General features: G+C 39.3%; 1 protein-coding gene across 1 annotated transcript in view; it reads right to left on the minus strand.

Annotated features, from left to right (window-relative positions):
• nell2a (neural EGFL like 2a) overlaps nucleotides 1-23,595 on the minus strand; it is a 79,081-nt gene that overhangs the window by 24,671 nt on the left and 30,815 nt on the right. The window contains exons 13-15 of the mRNA XM_083916122.1: nucleotides 11,178-11,303; nucleotides 2,820-2,942; nucleotides 443-538 (exon numbers count right to left, since the gene is read on the minus strand). Of these exons, the coding sequence (XP_083772248.1) occupies nucleotides 443-538; nucleotides 2,820-2,942; nucleotides 11,178-11,303 (345 nt within the window). The remainder of the gene's footprint in view (nucleotides 1-442; nucleotides 539-2,819; nucleotides 2,943-11,177; nucleotides 11,304-23,595) is intronic.

Raw genomic sequence — 23,595 nt, forward strand, 5'->3', positions numbered from 1 at the left:
CACACACACACACACACACACACACACACACACACACACACACACACACACACACACACACACAAACAAACACAGTGAATATTAGAGCCGAGTGTGAGCACTGGAAACATCTCACCGTTTACAGATCAGCTGCTTTGCTGAGGTCAGAGCAAAGACAGGTCCACAAAGTAAGAATCCTGGCTACCTTCTTTAAACAAGAGCCCAGATATGCCAAGGTAACTAAAGCATCAACTTTGATGTTAAGCATCTTTCTGCAGTAATATACCCTCCGCTTTTTCCTTTCGGATATTTTCCTGATAGATCTTAAGAAAATAAAACGCCCCCTCACTTTACATCACATCTTCTTATTATTTCTCCCCCCTTCTCACACATTCAATCTAAAGCCTCATTGAGCTATTTTTGAGGACAGAGACGTAGGAGTGGAAAGAAAATGAACTCTTACCTGTCTCGCATCTCTTCCCTGTGAATCCTTGTTGGCAAACACAGTTGTTAGGTGAGACACAGGTTCCCCCATTCTGGCACAATCCATCACACATAGCTAGAGGTAGACCAGAAGAGAAGAACCATTACTCACAAAGATTAACGAGCATTAACTATGTAATTAGACCAGCAGCAGCAGCATATGTATTTGCATACAGAATACAAGCTAATTTGGTGATGTGATCCATTACAGGCTATCACAATATTATTTGGCATGATTAATGCATATCACCAAGGTTAATTCAAAAATGTTCATTATCCATGGGTAGACTCTTTGTTAATGTGTCCCCAAAACAGAGAACAGAGAAGTCAGTGAAGTTGACAAAATGCAAGGCAAATAAATGAAATATTTAGACAAATTATACCCTGCTTCCCCCTAGAATGAAGAAGAACAAATTCTAGATATTAATAAAGAATTAAAAGGAAAAACATAGTACTGCACAGTGCTTAAAATGTTGTTAAAGAGGCCCAAATAATTTAGATAAGCGTATCATCTCTTAAGTCCAAGCTTTACCTTATTAGATAGAAAAGTGAATAATTTTAGGTTTTGGCCTGTTGATCAGGGAAAAGAAGCAGTTTGTCTTTAACAAGTTGACTTTATGAAATTGTAAGCCAGAGAAGACATAATAAAACTGTTCTCACATGATTTGTACTACTCCTGATGATGAGTAAACTGATCTGTATGTGTAAAATCAGTGCACTCCCCTTTTAAATAGATTTCTAATCAAGGGATTGATTAACCGGTAAAAGTCAAGTCAATTTTCTAGTAAGAGCAAAGATTACAAATAGAACAACACACACAGAGACGCACCCATTAAGCCTGGGTCACACTCACTCTTTTCAGTGGGTGCCAGTGAATATAACCTCAATACTGTTTACATGGTGGTGGTATGAGTTTTGGAACCTCTAAGCGTCAGCCACAAATTACACAGACTAAACAGAACAACGGCCCAATAGAAAGATCCTTAATGAGGACATTTGGCAAAACATCCCTGGTTAATTTTTCAATATTGATTCATCTTTCATTTTTCAAAACAGATTACCGTGTAATATTCATGATGCTCGTTGTAAATTGGTATGTATAAGTAAAGGTGGTCTGTTGATGTTTGGTACAAAAACCTAAATTACAAAAATATTGCCTCATGTAAATAACTCTGAGAGATCAACTACTGTGAAGAGCCTTATTTGAAGCTACATTTAACAAAAAGTCAAAGATGTCTGTGTGTACAGTTTTGTTCCAGTACATTACCATTAGCTGAAGAAACAGACGTGTTTAATAATGGTCTCCCTGAAGAGAGAAGACTGTTTATTATGTGATTTAAGTGAGATTGAAGAGGAATTTCATGTCATGTTTTATTGCTCATTATATGGTAACTGGTGCCCGTTCAAAATCGGCCTGTTAAGAATGGGCCGATCGCTTTGCCTCTGGTATTGCTGCTTGCAAATCCCTCAAGAAACGCTCATCCAAATAACTTCACACTGTGCTTCCTTTGGTCCTAAGCAATCAGCCCAGAAAAAAAAAATCATTGTATGTTTCTGCAAACCACAGAAACGCTGATGTGTGTTTTTTATTGCACTTTTTTATTTCTGGCTCTGCACCTGGCTTTCAACAGACAGAAGTCAGGTGGCATGGAATAACACGCCTAAAACGCTGCTTAGGGAGAATATTGGGGTGGATGGTTGGGTCAAACACACACCAGACTTTCACCTGGAGATCGTGGTTTGTGTCCTGTCCCAGGTGAAAATTAAATTTAATTACATAATAGACATACTAGGTAAGTAAGTAAGTACAGTAATATTTTTTATTTATATCTACAATGTTAACCACATGTACAAAACTGCACACATGGACATATCAGACATGACATATATCTGTCTGTGGACAGATTTCGTCACTGCGATGTAGTTCAGATAATCATGAAGGCTGAGTTCAAAGATGGATGTGGTCCATGCAAGGGTGCTGGAAACAGGGGGGCAGGAAGAAGGAAAGGCCATTGCCCCCCCACTTTACACCCCTGGCATCGCAAGATGGTCTCTAGTTAGATTTAAGCACTACACACTTGAGTTGTTCTGATAAATTCTTTGGGGTGGATGATTCTAAATGACATCATCTATGTTTTTGGTGGCAGATTTTATCATTTTATATTTGTTGTACAGCCTGAAACAGTAGACAACATTCTTTGTTTGCAATGGATGTACTGTAAGAACATAGTTGATGTACGACAAATGTTTCACCAGCGCAATGGTATTTTTGGTGTTTTGTAGGTCCACTTGGGCTGGGCACTTGTATGTGTACGACACAACAGATAACATACTGTTACTAACATGGTGGTGCTTACCTTTGCAGACTGTCCCATTCCCAGTGTAGCCCGGCTTACAGGAGCAGCTGTGGCCTCCGACCATGTTAAAGCACAGGGCATTCTCATCGCAGTTGTGGAGCCCGCTGAGGCACTCATCATGCTCTGAAGACAAAAACAACACAGCAGGTGTCACTGTAAACAAGCTTGTTAGTCTCATATACATTTACAATTTATATTTTGCTAAAAACAAGTTTTGTTTTCCATTATTTTCACATCTTCACACTACTACTATAAAGAAAAAAAACACTTGATTAAAGAAATCTGAATGTTTATTTTCATTGTAAACATGAGGAATGCTCTCACCCAGCTAGTAATTTGTTTGCTCTCTATTAAGAAAAAAAAATTCAGATTCAGTCTTGGATTAAATTACTTGATAGTTAGACAGCTGTGAGTCTCGTAATAAGACATCAATGACAAACAGCCGACTGGCGGACGAGCCATTTCTCTATCTCCCATCATGATCCGTCATAAAAAACAGATGTTTTGTTTTTCAAATGCTTTGTTGTCTGTTCGTTGTTCTGTTTTGGCATAAAATGAGGAATGGAACAGTCTCAATGATGAACATCTCTGTAAAATGGCAAAATTGACCATAAAGTACCAAGAGAGATGTTTTCTGTTTGTTTCACACAAATATTGTTATTGTTAATCAAGCATTAACAAAATGTCCGCTTAGGAATACGACTCCCAAGCTCGCATTGCCGCTGCTGTGGAGTTAGTGATATGGTTTGTTATGAATATCCCACTGACAAGCTTGACTAATGGCTACAGCCCATGACAACATACTGTATCCAACTGGCAAACAAATCTCTTCCCCTCTATCTGAAGAGGAGACGAAGCTGGCAATATGAAATGTAATGGAGAATCGTCTACTATACTACTATACAAATCAAACAGTGCAAATATTGCTATACCAATATTGTTAATAAATACCATAAAGTCGGAGTGTGTCGAGTAAAGCAGAAAACAAGTTAAAATAGCTGTAGTGTGAAGAAATAGGAGGGAAAGTGTGATAAAGCATGGTAAAATCAACATTGAGTGAATGAAAGAACAGAGAAACATGAGCTTAATTAAAAGCATTTTTTGTGGTGTTACACATGTGAAATGATTTTAAAATTCATTAATGCCACTTTTGAGTCAGACAATATCATGCATGGTGGATAATGCAACCCAAATAACTAAAAGTAGTAGTGGTAGATAAAGGTTTACTTTTAAAATGGTCTTCTTGTCAAAATAGAGCCCACATCTTGTGTTACTTTTATTAGACAGAGATATAATGGCTGATGACTGTCGCACTTAAATGTCATATAATTTTACAGAAGGGAACTAAATTTATAGGCCTCTTAAAATTGTGAATGCATTAGCCAATTTGAAGCTGGAGGGGAGAAGTTTCTTATTTTTTATGATCAGATCAGACCTCTGTGTTTCTACTTGAAATTTTATTTTTAAGAAGCTGCAAGCTCAGATAAATGGCATTAGATTTCTGTGGGGGCTGCTGGATCTGGACATTTTACCTATTTAAAATAACATTATGTTTAACTGTCATAAACGTGTATGATGTCAGTAGTTTATAGCCTGTATCACAATGGACAACAGAACTAACGCTTTCTAAATAACTTTATTTTACCACCAGCTGTACTAGCTCCACTGCTGTGTCAAACTTGCGGACAAACCTTTTGCACTACATATTAATGTTTCTACTCCTTAAACTGGAATCCATCCCACTGTGCCACACCTCCTTTGTTTTTATTTTTAATCCCTGCTGCAACCAAACAATTTAACAGTTAAAGTATTGTACATTATTGAAGCCCTCTTCCCTGCTGTATGAACAGGTCATTTAATGCATGCCTTTTATCTGCCCTTGAACACAAAGGCAGTTCTTTATCCCTCCGAGACACACAAAAGAAGAATACTTGTCTCTTATATTGGGGTGCTCATAAATATTGCTTTCTTATAAGCTCTTGCTTACTGAGTACCACATCAGCTGAAGTTTCTGGCCTAGTTTTAACTTTTTGAATTTGTTTTTTTCCCTAATTTAACAGCTCTGTATCCCATCTAGACACAAAAGGGTGGGGGAAAAAAAGATCATGAAAAGTCTTTTGGAAAGAGCGATATCTCTAACTACAGTATTTGGAAAACATTTAGTAATTTAAACAGAAGTTTTCTTTCATTTCATATTATGGTGTGTTTACAGTGCAGCAAGAACTTACAAAGCCTGCTGAAACACACACAAACTTATATGGGGGCAACAGTTTGGACAGTTTGTCGCCATTTTAGTGAATTTCTGGGCCCTACTGTGCCTGGCAGGGGACAGGAATATATCCATTTCTATCGGCTGTCTCCTCTTGCACATTTAGTTGAGACATTATCAGATCTCAGGAGCCTTCTATGCCCACAGAGATACAATATTTTTGGATGTCACACCTACTTACTGTATAGGTATTTTTCCATATTTTAGATGTGCGCAATTGTAAAAGAAAGTGAGGTTTGAGGACTGAAAGATGGCACCTGAAGAGTGAGAGGATCAGAAATGTGAATGCTTGTAGCAGGAGACCTGAGCCGCATCATCCATTTCACTGCCATCATCCAATCCATTATATCTCCTGAACAGACCGTGGGCTCATCCAAATTGAAAGTGACATTGTGATGAGCTCCTCCATCGAGGGTATGATGTATGTGTGCATGTGTGTGTGAGATGGATTGAAGGGCACTTAGGAGGGCTCGCTGCTCTGCTCTTGTTGCTGCATCTCACACATGCAAACACACTCACCTGCTGTTGGGCAGAATTAAAGTCTGCTCATGAGCATATAAAAGCAGTAATAGGAGCACAGGGGAGAGGAAAGCGAATAGGGTGGTTTTTTTTCACAAGGTCACATCTGCCAGGGAACAGCGGGCCGTCAGACTGAACAGACAGGGCAGCAGAGCCACCATGTGCTCTGTGTGTGTGTGTGTTATCACCATGAGTTAAGCATTAGTTAGTTGTTAGTTTGGTTATTTTGGAATTTAGGCAAATTAGACTACTGCAGTCTCAATACAACCACCAACTAAAGTCCTAAAATTGTGTGTGTGTGTGTGTGTGTGTGTGTGTGTGTGTGTGTGACTGCTGCTGCTCAGGCTGTAGACAGACAAACAATCAATTATGTACAGCCTGTCACCAGGGATCTCTCTCTGGAGCTGGCCCTTTCTCCTCATGCTTGACTCCTTCCACTTTCTGCCAAAACAACACCAGCCTCAGTGAGGATTGACCTCAGGCTGCTTTCCTGAAAACACTGTAGCCTCAACCTGAACTTCACAATTACAGGCCTAAAAGAACGATGATCTTATGATATGTGCTGTATGTCAGGAAAAAAAACGTGCAAAATGGTGATACGGATGGAAAAAAACAAATCCAGTGACACATTACAGTGCACGTTAAGCCTAAAAAATGTTTTGGACAAATGATTGTCCGACTGTTGTTTTCACACTATTAGATTGACAGTTGGTGGCAGTAAGGCACAACAAAATTCAGCAATGTGCCAACAAAGGCATGTAAGAAGACAAAAAAAAAAAAAGTATAAACAAGGAAGTGTTTTTTATGCCTTATTGGCTTTGTAAATGTTTTATGTAGAAGAAATTAATTTTACATTGAAAATTGTTTTCTCACAAGACTGTTTAACTCCCATTGTTCCACAGTTTCCATTATCTGTAACCCGACCTCTAACTTCACTCCCTCTACCTTCCCTCCTTCCAGCTGGTATCCACAATTATCTATCTATTCCTACGTAATAAAAATAAATCGAATTTATGTATATAGTTTTGTGTTGTTTCGTTAACTAGGACTATAAGATTAAGCCTGAGGAGTGATTTGACGCACAGAACAATTGTTATCAAATTGTTTCAAAACACACAAAGAACATTATCTTCATTGATTCTTTCAAAAGCTGAACAGTTCTGTTTCCTCTGTCAAGTTTATAACTACAGTTTTAAGTTTTGCTGTTTAAATGTCCCAAGATATGTTCTGCAGTGACTTTACTGTGAACATGGAAATGTTTACAATCACTGAAAGCAGCCTCTGATGAAGTAAATCACTAAAATGTCAAATACTTAACACCATTCAATTCCACAGTCTGCAGCAGTTAAAATCCAACTGTCCATGCTATGCTGTGATTCAAGCAGAATACTTGGAAGTCACGGAAAAAGAGACAAAAACTTTATCCAAATCCTCCCCATGCCGTACCCTTTCAGTCATCAGGCTGAAAGTCTTCTATTCTGATCTCTGTTGTTGTCAAACCCCCTGCTCCACCTCTGGCCCCTGTCCATCCTTTCATCCCCTTCTCCGCCCAGCCCTCCCCCATCTCCTCTGCCTCAGGGGCCCAGGTCTGGTTATCACAGGATTAGAACAAGGACACGCACCCTGCATACACATCTTGGGCACAGGCACAAACAGAGGCATATACACCTAGCACATATGCACACCTCAGTACAGCCTTCTTTAATAACATTCAAAGGGAGAGCACAACCAATACGCTACCTTTCATGGATTAGCTGCTAATCTCTCAGAGCGAGGAGCACCTCTGGCACTTTGGGGAAAAAACGAAGAGTAGAGGGAAGAAAGAGGAGAAGGCTTGACCTTCAAGATCAAGGATAAAGTGCTAGTCAAAGAAAGGGGCAAAAGAAAGTTTGGGATGTTTCTTTTGCTAAAGGCTGGATATGGAGCCTGGGCCGCGTCGGGGCATTTGGTTGTACATATTTCACTTAAACAAGTACATGAAGTCCACATGTACCACCAGCTGGGATATGAACCTGCGACCCTTGCTCGCTGCAGGTGGTCATGATGTAAAATACAGACTTCTGTCTGAGCTCACTGACCCCCTGACAAGCTGAGGAGAAATATAACCAAGGCTCTGTGCTGTTTCGTCCAGGCTTACATCTGCAGATCAGTCCTTTAATCCACAATTCTGCACATAAACACTGAGCCATTAAATGAAGTACAGTCAACTTAATCCTCTTTAGGCAGACTCATACGTCACTGTGCTGTAATGCACGTGGAAATATGACTATCAATACTGGGACATTGTTTCTGCTGAGTCTGCAACCCGTTAATTGGTGAAAGCCATTGAGAATGATAAAGAGGCTAATATATCATACAAATGTTTAATGTCAATAGGTACTGAAGGGGGGGGGGTTTAATGTTTCTTTCCACAGCTGTAATATTTCTTCTGAGGGCGACTTAAGAATCAGCACTCCCTTTGGACTCTCTTTGAACAGAAGCAGATGTTCAATTGATATTAATAAACAGTAGATTCCCGCAGCTACTAGCTTTTCTTTTTATTGTCAAGTGCTGCTACCAGGACAAGAGAGGGTACGCTAGACTAGCATATGTCCATCGTTTATTATTGTTGACACCTAATTTCTAATATTGGCTAAGAGGTGAGATGCACCTGATTGTGGTGAGCATCAAGCTCTCTGTGACAGTGAATGTGTGGGAGCTGATAGTTTTATAACTCTGTGGGGAGACTGCGATGGAAATTTGACTGGAGCAGGGAAAAAGTCATTACATAAAGCCTCTGCGTAAGCCTTGGTTTAATCACACAAATTGACTTTTATAAGGAGAAGCATAGCTTTGTATTCAACTACAGTGACTGGCATTTTAATAGGAAACTACATAAAATATAGTGACACAGTTTAATCCAATGGGTTTGAGGGTATTAATCTTCATTGTGAATCTGAGGAATGAACACAGTGGAAGAAGCACAAATGAGTAAAACAATAAAACTTGCCCACAGTTTAGAAGATTACAGAAAACACAGTGAGTGATATCACAAGAGGTTCAGTGGCTATCTAAAGATAATATGAAAAAAGACTGAGTAAGAAAAATAATTCACAAGAAAAGAGATGAATGTGCATTTGTCATTCCCTTAAATATCTCCTCCTCAATCTCAGTTATAACTTGTTTATGCTTTTCAGAAGTCTGCTCATAAAAAGATACAAAGTCACAAATCCTTAGCTCTATTATTTCCTGATTCCCATTGACAGGGGTAGAGAGAAACTCTACAGGGGTCCCAGATAGAGCAGGAAATCAGAGTTTTCCCCGGGTGTTCGTTGTGTTGCTGAGTCTTACGGCTTTAATTTATACTCCAATGGCACGACAGGAAGGCTGGGCCTAGATCCTCCATTGTACAGCGCAGACGGCAGCCAGCCCCTTCATTCCGCCGCTGCTGAATTAGTTTGCATTGGTGCAAATTGCTTTTTTAATTACTGACACTGAGGAAATGCAGCACGGTGCCTCCTCTTCGGAGATGATGCACACAGGGAGCTACTTAGCGTCGTGTTTCACAAGCTGCAAACAACTGGTGAGGAATGAGGCGGATCTGCCACACATCACTGTGGAATGACATTGAATTATTCTCGATGAAGGACAGACTTTACATTACGGAAAGATGACTGACTCCCTCCGTGTGGTCCTGCATTTGGCATTATAACAAATAACAAACTTTAAACCCTGCACTACAGTTGACTTTACAATAGCCCTTACAAAGTCCAAAAAAATCATAGACTGTCCTTATGTATTTTAGCTAATGAATGTCTGAGGAGCACAAGTTCACAAATTAATAAAGACTTTCTATACAATTTTATCTGATGACTTGAATAGAGGATTTCTTGGTCCTTTCAGTCAGTGTTTGATACAAAGCACCTTTCAAATACTTTCTAGTGGTCAAGGACTTTGTAGAATTTGATTCCCTCAAGCTTAACATCGCTTGTGCTAGATTCAGAGCCTGGAAAATGGTCAAGAGAAGAGTTGTATGCTATTGGGGCTTACGGGTTAAGGTTAAGACAGCCAGTATGAATCACACTAATCATGGTTTCAATCCCAGAGAAATCTATGGTAACTTTCTCCCTCTCTTTTTTTCCTGTCATCTCTCCACTATCACTCTATAATAGAGGCATAATATATCCAAAAACAAAAATACTATTCTCTCATATGTATAAAAATGTGTCTCATCTACTACAACCTGGTGGCAAACTATAGTGAAAGAAACTATTGTGAACAAGCTATCACAATCACCCAAAACACAGACAGATAACAAAGACCGTGAATCATCCGTGCAATCTTTCTAGATTGATTGGATTTGCTTTTGAAATTGACTTTGGTTTCAACTTTGATCAGCAACAAATGGTCTGCCGCCTCCGCTCACAGTCTCTGTTTCTAAGGTTCTCAGTGACTTTCTTTCTCCTTATCACACACACACACACACACACACACACACACACACACACACACACACACACACACACACACACACACACACACACACACACACACACACACACACACACACACACACACACACACACACACACACACACACACACACACACACACACACACACACACACTTTTCCCAAGTGTTGCAAATATGTCAAATAACAAACATCTAGCTTATCTCACAATATAATAGAGTTTAGAGAGTCATATTTATGCTAATAGAATAAACACATAGAAATGAAAGTTTGACAAATCTATAGTTATAACTAAATTTGCAATCTACACAAAGCAAATGCAACCCAAGATTGATTTTGACACTTTCTTCCAGCATTGCATCATGTCCTTACTGCCAGCTTATGCTGAATCATAAAGTAGTAGGGCTGGTATTGATTGATTTGTGTGTGTGTGTTTTAATTAAATGCAGTAATCAGAGCAAAACTAATAGAAGCAAATCAAACTGAGACATTTATCCCTACACATATCAAATGAACAGACCGTGCTTAATTGTAGGGTGAGAGACTCACAGACAAGGGTGTCTAACCAGGCACAGAAAAAGTGAGAGGAGGTGTAGCACATGGCTATAGTTTACAGTGTGTATTACAGGTGTCGATAGTTTACAATCACTATGTCTCTCTGCCATAGTATGATTTTCAATTACACAGCTTTCTTATTCTGTCTCACACTGATAACTCACTATGTTTATATCTGAATGTCTGGCTCCCTCCTCCTCTCTAGAAGTCTGTATCTCTTGGCTTATCATAATGTTATCAAATATCATCCTGCAGTCTAGATGCTAATTGAATCATTTTTATTTGGCAATAATCTACTGTAGGTATATAAGTGATTGGAAAGTGCATTTGGTACATTGTAGAAACCTGCAGTGAAGACATATCCTCCTATTTAATCTCTTTATACTTGTATGTCTCCTCTTCTCCACACCCATACAACAACAAACATTTGTAATACTTCAGGTCTGCTAGCAACTCTCTACACAAAATGGTTTCACAGGAAGCTGAAGCTCAAAAGCCAGAATAAAAAAACAGTGCCTTCTCCGCTTGATTCCAGCATCCCAAAAGGTCAACGGAGGAACCCACCTGTGCAGGAATAGTCATCGATCCTGATGTAGCCCGTATGGCAGATGCACATGAAGGAGCCAGGGGTGTTAACGCACATGGTGTTCTCCCTGCAGTAGTGCTTCCCTTCAGCACACTCGTCAATATCTAAAGCGAAGGGAGAGAGAAGGAGAGAGGGTTGGAGAACAAAACTGGGTTGGCTGTAGGTTGCTTTCACATTTCTATCAGTGGAATCATCATGTTTTGATCTTTTTGAGATGTTTTCTTAAAACATTATATCCTAGATATTAATAGTCATTCACATACAGATTACTATGATATAAATTGGTAGATTACAGACACCCTCTTGTGGTACAAACCGTACTTTAAATCAGTATTTTACATTGATACCTTAAGTTCAAGCTTCATGATAGATTCTGGTTGCTCTTTATCTTTCAAACCTCTTTAACAGAGTGATGTTCAACAGCTTCATCAGCTTTCCCTCTAGATATATGTAAATTACCACATTATACATTTTATTACAAAACGTTTAAACATTTTTACCCAAGACGGAAGAAATTCCTAAAGCATCTATATGAATCTGTGAAAAGTACATCCCATGACAATCAGTCCAATGATGAGAGGAGAGGGAGTCCAGAATTGGACTTACTTTTGGTGTAGACCTGAATACATTTACATTTCTGATAAGCATCTTTACTTTATCCGAGAGTACAATGTTTGAAAGGGTTCAGAAGGCAAAGAGGAGGAAATTAAAGGAGTGTCTGAGGTAAATGTAAATGTACAGAATACAGCTATAATATTCTTAAGTGTAGTTACAAAACATTAAGCGTACGGTATTTATCATAATTGTTGATGCACATATTTCAGTGTTGCACCAGCTCACAGCCGATTATACAAATAAATTAGCTAACCAAGTTTGTTGTTTTGTCAAGTTTTACAAAGGTTGTGTTGATGTTTAGGAGCTTCCTGAATTCATGAAAAATGTTGGAGTAGGCAATAATTGACTTTGGCTTTCATTAAGTTTTAATTAGCAAACATGACATTAACATGTAGTCACTGGTGATTTCTTGAGAAAAAAAGCTGGCTTCGTCTGACTGATTTTCACAACAAGTCCTCTGTCAGCAGGATGGCATCATTTGACTGTGCCTTCCAAAAGTGTCACAAATCACGTAAAATATGTTTTATGATCTCATGATATGATGACAACGCTATGGTAACTGTTTGGTTAGGTTAGAGAAAGATCATGGTTTGGGTTAAAATAAGTACTTAGTTAAGGTTAGGAGAGCTTTGTCATCATGGTTTTAATAATAAACCTGTGGATAAGGTTAGGGAATGAGGAAGCAGAAAATTAACAAGTCTCCCGTATTTGTTATGGGGGGGCATATTTTACAATGCATGCTCTCTGTCCGCTGCTGTGCACACACGTGTATAAATGCGTGACCATGTAGAGACAGAAATGACTGGGCATCGTGTAAATAAGACAAATATAAGGGTGCACCATTTGCAAATTTCTTGGCCGATCCCGAGAGTCTAACCTGCCAATCCTGATTAAAGCCAATGACGATTTTTTTTTCTCCCCCTTATAACTATTCACAGCATACAGAAACATTTTTGGAACTTTTCTTTCTTTTATTGAACCAAACTATAAACCATAACATGTATAAAACAAAATAGTATACATATTGGTTAAGATTACTTTACTAAATGTAACCGGTGACGTAGTCTTAAATTAATAACAGACTAACACAGAAGGCACCTTTCAAATAATAAAATAAATAAGCTCAAATAAAAAATGCAGCAGGTAATGGGACCTTAAAAAATAAATTATCTGTACTACAGTCACAGTACTCACACTGCGTGTCTTCTTCAAAATGAAAGTTAACTCATGTTTGGCCAGTTAAAAGCTTTTAATGTGAAGCTGCAGATGTATGATGTTCTGTTTGCATTAGCAGTAACTTAACTCTGCGATAAAGATAGTTTGTTTAATAAGAGGACAAGGTACTGTACTATAGGAAAGGCATCCTTAAATTACTTCTGCTGTGATCTGGTGCTATATAGAAAATGAAATAAAATAAAATTGACTTAACCTTCAAGAGGGGGCGGGGCGCCCCCCCTATATAATGGTAGGGGAAACACTGTAATCAATGTATTGATTTTGGTTAAGCTTGGGACTTCTCTGTTCTTTAAACTATGAGTGTGACAGATTAGAGTCAGCTACAGTTCTGTTCATTTGATGACACTGTATATAAGGGCTGACAGTCTGATAGACTTTCAGAGAACGTCTCAGACCTTCCCTCCATGCCACATGATAAAAGAGATCTGAGACATCACACTTTTTGGCTCCCGTCATTTTTAAGAAAACTTGTTCTTGGGAGGACAGTCTCAATTTTCAATACGAAAAAAGTATCTTTACAGCACTGTTCTAGTAGACATCCCCAGCATTATACTGTGGCCTAGTTTGGGTGTCTCTCCCATACTGGGAACCACCTTGTACAGTTTGTCCTAGTTGGTTCTCGCTACAGAAGGTTCCTAAAAGCTCTGTTACAGCTAGAAAGGGCTATTTGTCTTCATCAGAGGCAGACAGAGGTCGAAAAGCATAGGGTCCATGAGAGGCGGGCGCTGAAGCACTAAGGGTTGCACCACTCGATTTTCAATCTATTCAGAGTAAAGCCCTCCACACAGTGGTTTGACTGCTTTTCTCCGGACCTCTTCAGGTCATTTAGTTCATCCATGTGCTTGAGCATACTTTTGGATTTTATATGCACTAGAGAAGTTAATTTAAAATGCTCTGCACCGGGGATTAATTTTGAACCCGTAATTTCCCGCCAGTCCACGTGAGGGTGTGCATGACGGCAGACGTATTTGACGCATATGTGGAAACACAAGTGAAGCTGGGCTCTAAAAACAACAATGAAACAAAGGAGAAGCGGTACACTGATAGCATGAAGAGGGCAAAATGGAGTGAAGTATAAAGCCACTTTAAGTTGGTTGATGACGACAAAGACAGAAAATGCCCAATATGTGGAAGTATTCTAAAGTACGCCAACTCCACAACTTTGTTGAATTACCACCTAAATATGTCACGTTCAGCCGGGCAACAAGCAGTGAGTGGTCAGCCTACAATCAACACAGCATTGGGATGAAGGGTATGTTACTCCACGGAAGCAGAGGGCATTACCCGGGGATATGTAACATGGTTACAGACATACTGCCGATAAATGTCGTTGACTGATGGGAATTTCGAGAGGTAATAAAGTACGTCTAGCCAGGGTACAATATCCCCTCTAGAATAATCATAACCACCTGCATGGAAGCAATGCATGTGTCCAAGTTTGATTTCTGTTGCAGTGAATGTGAACGACATCAGGTGACAGGAAGTTAACAATGACCAAGGCCGTTGCCTAGTAATGGAATTCCATTAACAAGGTCTCTACAGTTAACCTGTTCAGAGGGAAATTCAGCCTCTCAGAAGAATTGCCGCTTATCAATTACCGATCATCGATCGATTAGATGAACCAACTATCGATTAATGAATTACTCGATAATTTGCATCCCTACTCTGCACACAACACACAGGTGTTTTCAACTACTCTGGCTGATGAAACCTCTGCTCAATTAAGCAGAGGTATGCTGGCACTTATGAAGTCACCAAACTTGTTGTCCAATGGGAGAGTGAAGGAGATCAATCAAGCACAGTCTTTGCATATCCACACAGTCCTGACGAAGAGGTCCAATGAGGCGAAATAAGTAAAAACACCTGCAGATATATACCATTGGTGTTGAATCCCTTTAATATATAAACATGAAATGTCTGTACTGGATTTCTGAAGTATACAATATTTGTCATAGTAAACCCACTACACACCCATGGTAAACCTAGACAAGGATTTTCAATTATTGTTGCCTGATTAGACCTCTTCTCAGGTCTGTGAGGCTGAGAACAGACCATGCATCCCTCACTGTCATGTTGCACCTGTTAAAGTTATAACAACAATCTCTATTCAGCTTTTTGCTTACTGCTCTGGTTATTATATTTTGTGCATGGTCTACTGTAGTAGCCTCTAAGGTTGAGCCACACCATAAATAATAATATATATATTATAAAATCTTAAGCTGAGTGATCACAAAGATCATCACAACAAAGACGGAAAAGCCTATTTATGGGAGCAGATCTGACAATGTATGATGCTGGTGAGGGTTGTGCTTGTATCACCGCATTGTGAGCTTGTTAGCTTTGTAGTCAACACCCTGTTAACGTAGTGCTAAGTTAGCCTCCTAGCTAACGTTAATGAAGCCATGGAAACAAAACCCATAGGCAGTGCTTCAAAGCGCTAGGATGAAACGCTCTCCAGCACCCTGCCAGCACCCTGCCATAGACAAACGCGATATGGACACAAGCCCTAATGTGGCTGTTTCCAGATACACCAGCCTAACATGAAACAATGCGTGTCTGGTGAAGAAAGTCGAGCAGAAATTGAGCTGGAATTGGTGAAACAAACAACAGCTAAAACTGCATCAGGTGGCCAGAAATACATTTCCAACAGGATACACATGTAGCCTGATAATTAGCATGGATTTAATGTTAGCTGATTTCTTGTTTTGCCTTAACCCAAGCAGTGGACAGTGACTGTCCCACCAATGTCATTGTCTGCTGCCACAGAAGCTGCAGTAATATTTGTGTTGGTGTGAGCATTAATTCAAAGAAACATGTTGAAGAGTTATTTCTGTCAGCTGACTTAAAACCAACCTGTAGGCCTACTGATGCTGTTCACTTGCTATTTTTCATGAGTATAGCTAGTTATGTAGCTACTTATCTGTAGGAAGATGACAGCTCCAATCTCCATCCTAAAGCTTTGATTAGGGAATAATTTATTATTTGTCTCTGCTGGATATGTTAGTTGACAACTGCTTGCTAACATGTTAGCTTAACAAGTTGATAAGCCAATGCTGTATTCAGGCTCTGTTTTTGTGAGACTGAAGGCTTTCGGAACCCTAGTGATCTCAGTAAATGTAGCTTTGAGAATATAATTCATTAGATTGTCTTTTCCTTCTCACTCTCATGATTCCACATTTGGATCCATATTAGTTGTTGCCTTAGCAACAGCTATTCCTAGGTTCTAAACTGCATGCCAAACCATCAGACAGAAGATGCACAACACTGCCAGGGTAAACAAAATAATCTTGATAATGAAATGCAACCAAATAGAATTCTATGCAAATACAAGTTGATCTCAACAAACCCAGCTGTGTTATATGCTCCAGGGCCTTGTTCCTGTTGACAGCACAGGTCAAATGTAGGCACTTTTTGAGAGACAAGCTCTATAGTCCTTGACATTAACAATTTATTATTCATTCACTGTATTCAGTGTCTGTATGAGCGCAAGAGGACATTCACCCCTGAATGTTTTGTGCGAAGAGCACTTTAAATTGAATTTCAATAGATTTGCATTGGCATTCAGTCAGCTTGCACGTCCTTGGGTAGAGCACCACCCACCAACCTGCAAACTAAGAGATCAGCACCTGCCTACAATTGTGGCTTTTACATTTCCTTGGCCTTCTTCCTTTCACAGTTCCATCAATACTTGCTGCTTCCAAGCTATTCAAATGCTTTACAGATAAATGAAGCAGACAGACAATTGCCACAACCTATGAAAGTACATGTGTCCTTCACTAAATGAATGGAGGCTAATTAAACCCTGTGACATTGCTTTGAGAGAGAGAGAGAGAGAGAGAGAGAGAGAGAGAGAGAGAGAGAGAGAGAGAGAGAGAGAGAGAGAGAGAGAGAGAGAGAGAGAGAGAGAGAGCAGAGATGTAGATAGGGTAGGGATAAAAATGGGAAATAGAGGGAAGGGCAGAAAGCAGGGCAGGTAAGGACAAGAAACTGAATTAAAGACAAAGACAGAGTCACGACAAGTTGTACTGTAGAGTGGGTGAATGACTGAGATAGTGAAGTGAGAGAGATACACAGGAAGGACAGAAGGAGGTGGAGAGAAAGGGGCAGGCAAAGTAGAATGATGAAAAATGAGAAAGAGCCAGTGTGAAGTAAAAGTGTGGAGTGTGTGTCAGAGAGGGAACAATTGAGATAGCAGGAGAAAGAGATTTAGATGACAGAGGACCAGAGGAGGAGAGAAAGCAGTTAAAGATATTAACTGTCGCTGAAGAGAAAATAAAAGAACATATTCAGTCTGTCCGCAATGGTAACCTTGAACGGGGGGCTTAGTTGACAGCCTTCCTGCTTTGTGATTGGCCATCCGTGCTGAAGCTTTGATTTAGAGCCTATTAACTGTAAGACACCATCCATCTCGTCCCCGGTGACAGCAGTTACATTTGCTAAAACAATATGTTAGGAGGTGAGATGATGAGGGGCACCGCATGAACGCGTGGGGGAAAGTGACCATCTCCGTCTCCATTAATGCACTCCATTTTCTTGATTGGCCTGTCATATGGACACACGTGATGCGCCAAGCAAAGAAGGCTGGCCAAGCAACGGCTTTTATCGCTGAACGGAGTGCTCAGGGTCAATCATTTGCCATGCCACGATAGATTGCTAGAAAATGAATGCCTTTGTGCATTCCTGCATAACTACTGAATCAATCATAGTCATACCTTAGAAGGGTGGATAACTTTGAATTATTAGGAAAGAAGAAGTCCTTGCTATACATAAAGAGGGAGGTCTTTTAGTTCCTGCTGTCAGACAAAACCACATCAAGCAATAACAAGCTGAAAGCTATATGATTTCAGAAATCACCGGTTTAGATCCAGAAGTAAGAAAAAAAAAAAAAACCTCATTCAAATCACACTGACAATTTTAATAATCCATAATACTAAAATTCCAGCACTACAACTTAACCTTTCTCGACAGTATGACTTCGGTGCAGCTGTAAATTTTCTAAGAGCGATGTGATACTGTTGTTTCTGTAAAACGACTGGTTTATGCCTTTAAAGAGCAACAGCACATTCTAAATTCCCTGGTTTTTCCGTACCCTCTGCATGATACTACTCCTACTCCTTCCATAATCAAGTGTGGAGTTACTTGTTAATAAACACCAGGTCTCACAATCCCAAGACCAGTTGAGCGGAGAATCAACTTGTCAATCTCCTGGTTGACACGTCAATAAAATAGCAAACATTATGTTTTTAAAGAGGAACCTGTTACGAGGCTGAAATGCAGAGCTTCACTGTTCACTGTTAAAAAAAAAAAACAACATTTATTCATCATTTATGCTGATAAAGACTACATGGCAAGATTCCTGAAAGATTATTAAGATTAAGATTAGACCATTTTATAGTGGGGCAAATGTATCTGGGTCACAAAAAATTGCAGTTGATAGTTGGTTGAAGCTTTGTTGACGTCATATGAAATTAAGATTAGAGGGAACTCCAGAAGAGATCTTGTCTAGAAAGTTAGAAAAATGGTTTCTCTGGCCTAAGAATGTGCACAAAACAGGGGAGAACGGTAATTCTCCACCAAGGGTCCCTTTTGGGTTAGGCCCAATAAAAGCGTTAAATTGTGTTTGAAAGTAACTGTTCTAATCACTGATGGTAGAGTGTGGTCAAAAGTATGCTCCGTAACCACATCTTACAGTGATGTCGCAGTGTATAGACAGACTCTGGAGTACACTTGTGCATCACTGTAGCAAGGTACTGTACTGGAGGTCACCAAAGAAGAAAAGATGTTCTTCTGCAGTAGACGAACATAAGGATAATAAATAATAAGCAGGAGACATAAAATACGCTGCTGCACTGGAACAACATTATGGAAACTGTAGCTTTTTAATTCCCAAAAGATTAAACATTTAAAAACTCAACTAAAAATCCCCAAGGGTTCAATATCTAATAGCAAGATCTGCAGTCAGTTTTGTTAGAATATGAATAGTAAACTTCACAAACACATTTCAGTTTTTCAGAAAGACTACTGAAACAAATCCTTAGAGATTGCACTGAGTCACAGAAGCTAGTGGGAAAAGTGGAAACAGCAAGCCTGGATGTGATGCCCTATAGACTAGTACTGTTGACTCTGATGTAGGCCCAAGCTGCCTATGTATAACAACCTATGTAAATCGGTTCACCCATCTGTTTATATTAAAATTAATACTATACATTCCAAGTTTACTTCTCATTGACAATTGTAATATTCCCACTATTACACATCCAGTAACTATGTAAATAGGGAATATCAGCTTTTCCCTCTCTTTTTGCATAACATGTAGTTTCTAATAATGAGCGCCCTCGCTATCTGTGTTTCATACAGCAGTACACCAAGGTCTGGGAGTATGGAGATAACACTGGCATTGCCTCTGGATGTTCCACAAAGACGCCCAAATCCATGCCATTCCACCGGCGGTCTCTCTTTTTCTCTTAATCTCTCTTTCACTACGTCTTTTTCTCATCTATCCACCCTTCCCAAACCAGCTCACTTACTCGAGCAGATGGTTTTCAATAAACAGCAGAGGGGTGACGGTTGCCAAAACATTGTTTGATATTCTTTAGTAGCCAGTTCCCTCATGGCCAGATATAAAGCAGTCAGAGGGAAGAGCAGAGAGACAAAGAGATGTCCCTGCTGGCCAAACAGTGTCCCACTCAGCAAATAATCTCCACTGTTGGCCTTGGTTCCCCATGGGTGGAGAAAGGTGTTAGATGATGTTACAGGATGCCTCTTAGGGTTTTAGGGAAGTGTCATTTGATCAAATATTAAGTTATAGATGATGGTCAGATGAAATTGTATGTGATAATCAAGTCTTTAGTTTAGGAAAATTAAAAATTATTGGTGAAAATAGGTGTAGTAATTTTGTTTTTTTAACACAGTGTCCCAATAATTGTAGTTTGATTATGTGATCGCAGGGAGCCAAAGGGGGATATTGATACATATTTATACATATCATGCACATAGTGTAGAGATGTGCGGATAATCTCTGATGCTTACATGCAACTTGAATAATCTCTATGTGCTAGTGCCACAGAGGGAAGCCAAACACTGTTCATCTGTTTATGTGAACATTCACCGTTTCATCTCTGTGGAGATTTAAGCAGCAAAACTAAAAACTGTTGTTATGAACTCATCAGAGGAGTCAGAACTAAACTTCAAGCTTCTAAAATAATCAATGACGCTGCTGTTCCTGCTGCTTGAATGTGCCCACACCATCTCTCTTAATGTGGACACAGACACACTTGACTGAAAAATGAAGCTGTCTGCTGCTGCAGTGGACAACAGCTCTGCTCTCTGCTATTTTTACATTTTATAGAATGTAATACATATTTTACTTATTTCAGAATCAGAATCAGAAATACATAATAATAATCAGAATGTTGATTTTTGTGTTGAAATTGCAATTGGTCACTACTGCTCTGGTTGCAAAATTACAACATGGCGGTGACCATTTCCGGGATATTTTGGCTTCACTTTTGTATGTGGGAGAAAATGAAGCTGCGTTATCCATCCATTTAAAAGAGATGAATTGCATACATTGAATTCCAACATTCAAAGGTTTTAATAAGAGTTGCAAGAAATTAATGAATCCACTGACTATTCATTCAATTAGCAGAGCCAAAAGTGATATCTTCAAATTGCTTATTTTATTCACAGTGCAGGTGTAGACCTTCCCTTTATTTTATAGTATTTAGCAATATTAGCACATTGTGATGCCTCAAGTTGAATTGCAGGGTGTGTCTGGGAAAGGCAGTTCAACAAGGAAAATTACTCTAAAGTGGAGACTTTCTTTCATTAGTGTAAATGACAAAGGAGTGTGGTGTTTTTTAATCACTTTGCTCCTTTATTGTAGTAATCCTCAGGGACAATTATCACTTTTATATGTAATTTAATGAAAGAAACAATGAGGGAAAACTCAGCAAAATTATTTTCTTTGAAATGTTGCATAGTTTCTTTTCTGAGCAGGTACCTAAACATGAACTACAAATACACATTTTTTAATGTTCGGTTTATTCTCAAGTTACCAAATTGGACAATCACTCCTTAATAAATAGCCTTAAAAAGTCTCAAAACAAATATGCAAAGTGTCACTGCCAATTTGCGTAGGAGCAGGAGCCAATTAAGATGAGTGAACGGAAAGAATCCCATTAGGCAGTCATTGTCTAAATACCACATCAATCACCGTAAACACTTAAAAGCCTGCTACCTGACTTAGAACAGTGATTCATCTTCAACCGCTTATCCCTAACGGGGTCGCGGGGGGGCTGGAGCCGATCCCAGCTGACATCGGGCGTGACGCGGGGTACACCCTGGACAGGACGCCAGTCTATCACAGGGCATATAGAGACAAACGGAGATGGACAACGGGATTCGAACCAGGGACCCTCTTGCTGTGAGCAACAGTGCTAACCCACCACATCGCCGTGCCGCCCTGACTTATAACAATGAACATCAAATAAGAAACAGGTGAGTGAGTAAGTGAGTGAGTGAGTGAGTGAGTGAGTGAGTGAGTGAGTGAGTGAGTGAGTGAGTGTGTGTGTGTGTGTGTGTGTGTGTGTGTGTGTGTGTGTGTGTGTGTGTGTGTGTGTGTGTGTGTGTGTGTGTGTGTAAAAATATTGTACCTATTACATGAGCAAACTGCCTTGTTTATGTGCTGTAATGTGAATGGGATTTTTCTCTCCATCAAGGCTCTCATTAAACCGGAAAGGATTGTTTTTGAAAGGTGTTAAAACTTTTTTTCTCCTGATATGCTATTGCATTTTCTTTTATTTATGATATGTCTCTGCATATTTATATCATGCTGCATGCATTTTAATGTAAAGCACAATGGGCTGACTTGTATTTAAATGTGTTTAATATATAAAGTTGCCTTGCATACTGTTTGCAGAAAAACAGCAGTTATAAGGATCTTTATTTAATTTTAAATTTAATTTCAAATTTTAATTTATCTCTGGAGCAGGTTCTTAATAGTGATGATATCAGATAACAGATGTGGTTACATGAAGTAATTTATTAATTGTCTTTGCCCGATAATTGCTGGTTGAAATTCAAGAAAATAGCAAGGAAAAAAATCGCACTGGGTTGTTAAATTCTTTATCTTAATTAACTGATAAGATGTTGTAATAGTAAAAGATTCACAGTAACCTAGCAAAAACTTTTGTTTTGCTCAGTGGAAGAACTATTCTGATGCTTCACTTAAGTAAAGTTACAATGCCACAATGTAAAAAATATTGTATTGCAAGTAAAATTCCTATAGATTTTCAGGTTAGAGTAAAGTGCAAATACCAGACAACTGTACATAAAAACTATACTGAGTAAATGTACTTCGGTCTTATGTTGAGGTTTTACTTCATGTGGGATTTATCTACACAAAACCTACAACACTTTAATCATGACAAAATTATGTACAGCAGAATCATACAGTAGTCTTGAAAGGAGTTGATGAATTAAGTGTGATCCCATCTTGACAAGGAGTAGAGATTTCTCCCATGTGGCATTTGAAGGATATTGGTTAAGCAGTGCTCAGATACTGTTATTTACACTGGAGGGGACTGTCTGGATGATGGAGGGATCGTCTGTATTGGGTGACATTTCAGCAGGGTCACAGAGGTGAGGTGTGTAAAAAAAAAACACAGCCGGTCAGCATGTGTATATGTTTGCCTGTGTGTGATTCATCTGTGTGTATGTGTGTGGGGGGACCCTAGCAAGTGGGGAGCCCAGAGGCAGAGGCTCATCCTGGCAGTGATTGGGTTTTGGAGTAGACCATGCTCTTCAATCAATGTCAATTAGCCTGCTGCCACCTTGTGACATTCAACAGACAGCAGCAGCAATAGGGTCAGTCTATGTTCACACACATTTTGCATACACAACAATATACACCACATCGGGGGCTTATAGGCCTTCAAACCTCACTCTCTGGCTAAACGTTTTTTAATTAATTATCTTTGATAGTTTAAACTTCACCAACAATGAATTGATCCTACTACAGGATCACAAGAGAGCAGCTAGTGTCCCTCAAACCACCGGTGCTCTTGCAAAAGGGTAACAGAAAAAAGTGCAGGCACTCAGGTGGGTTTGAAAAAGTTAAAATTACTTAGTGGGTAAACTTTAAAACACCAACACGTGTAAAACATTGGTGTCAAGCTGCCTTTTAATGAAATGGAAATAAAATATCTGTGATTTGTTTTTTAAAAATCTGAACTAATGGGCTTGGATGTGACAGAATGTAACAGTCGGGAAGTTTTGAGTGACGGACTGTATGCTGTGGTCTTTTTATTGGATTTGTTGGAAATACAGCATATCAGCAGGCTGTACATGTACTTTTTTAATCTTGTAAACACCACAGACACAATTCCATCTACCTCCATTTTATTGTAATGGAGGCAGAAATCTCAGAGATAGATATCGCAAAACCTGGACGAATCAAACTAAAACTATCTGCATGGCAAGACACCATAAGGTGTAAGTGAGGAAAATCTCATCTCATCTCATCTTCAACCGCTTATCCGGGGT

Source organism: Echiichthys vipera, assembly GCF_963691815.1.
Source record: "Echiichthys vipera genome assembly, chromosome: 7".
Lineage (NCBI taxonomy): Eukaryota > Metazoa > Chordata > Actinopteri > Perciformes > Trachinidae > Echiichthys > Echiichthys vipera.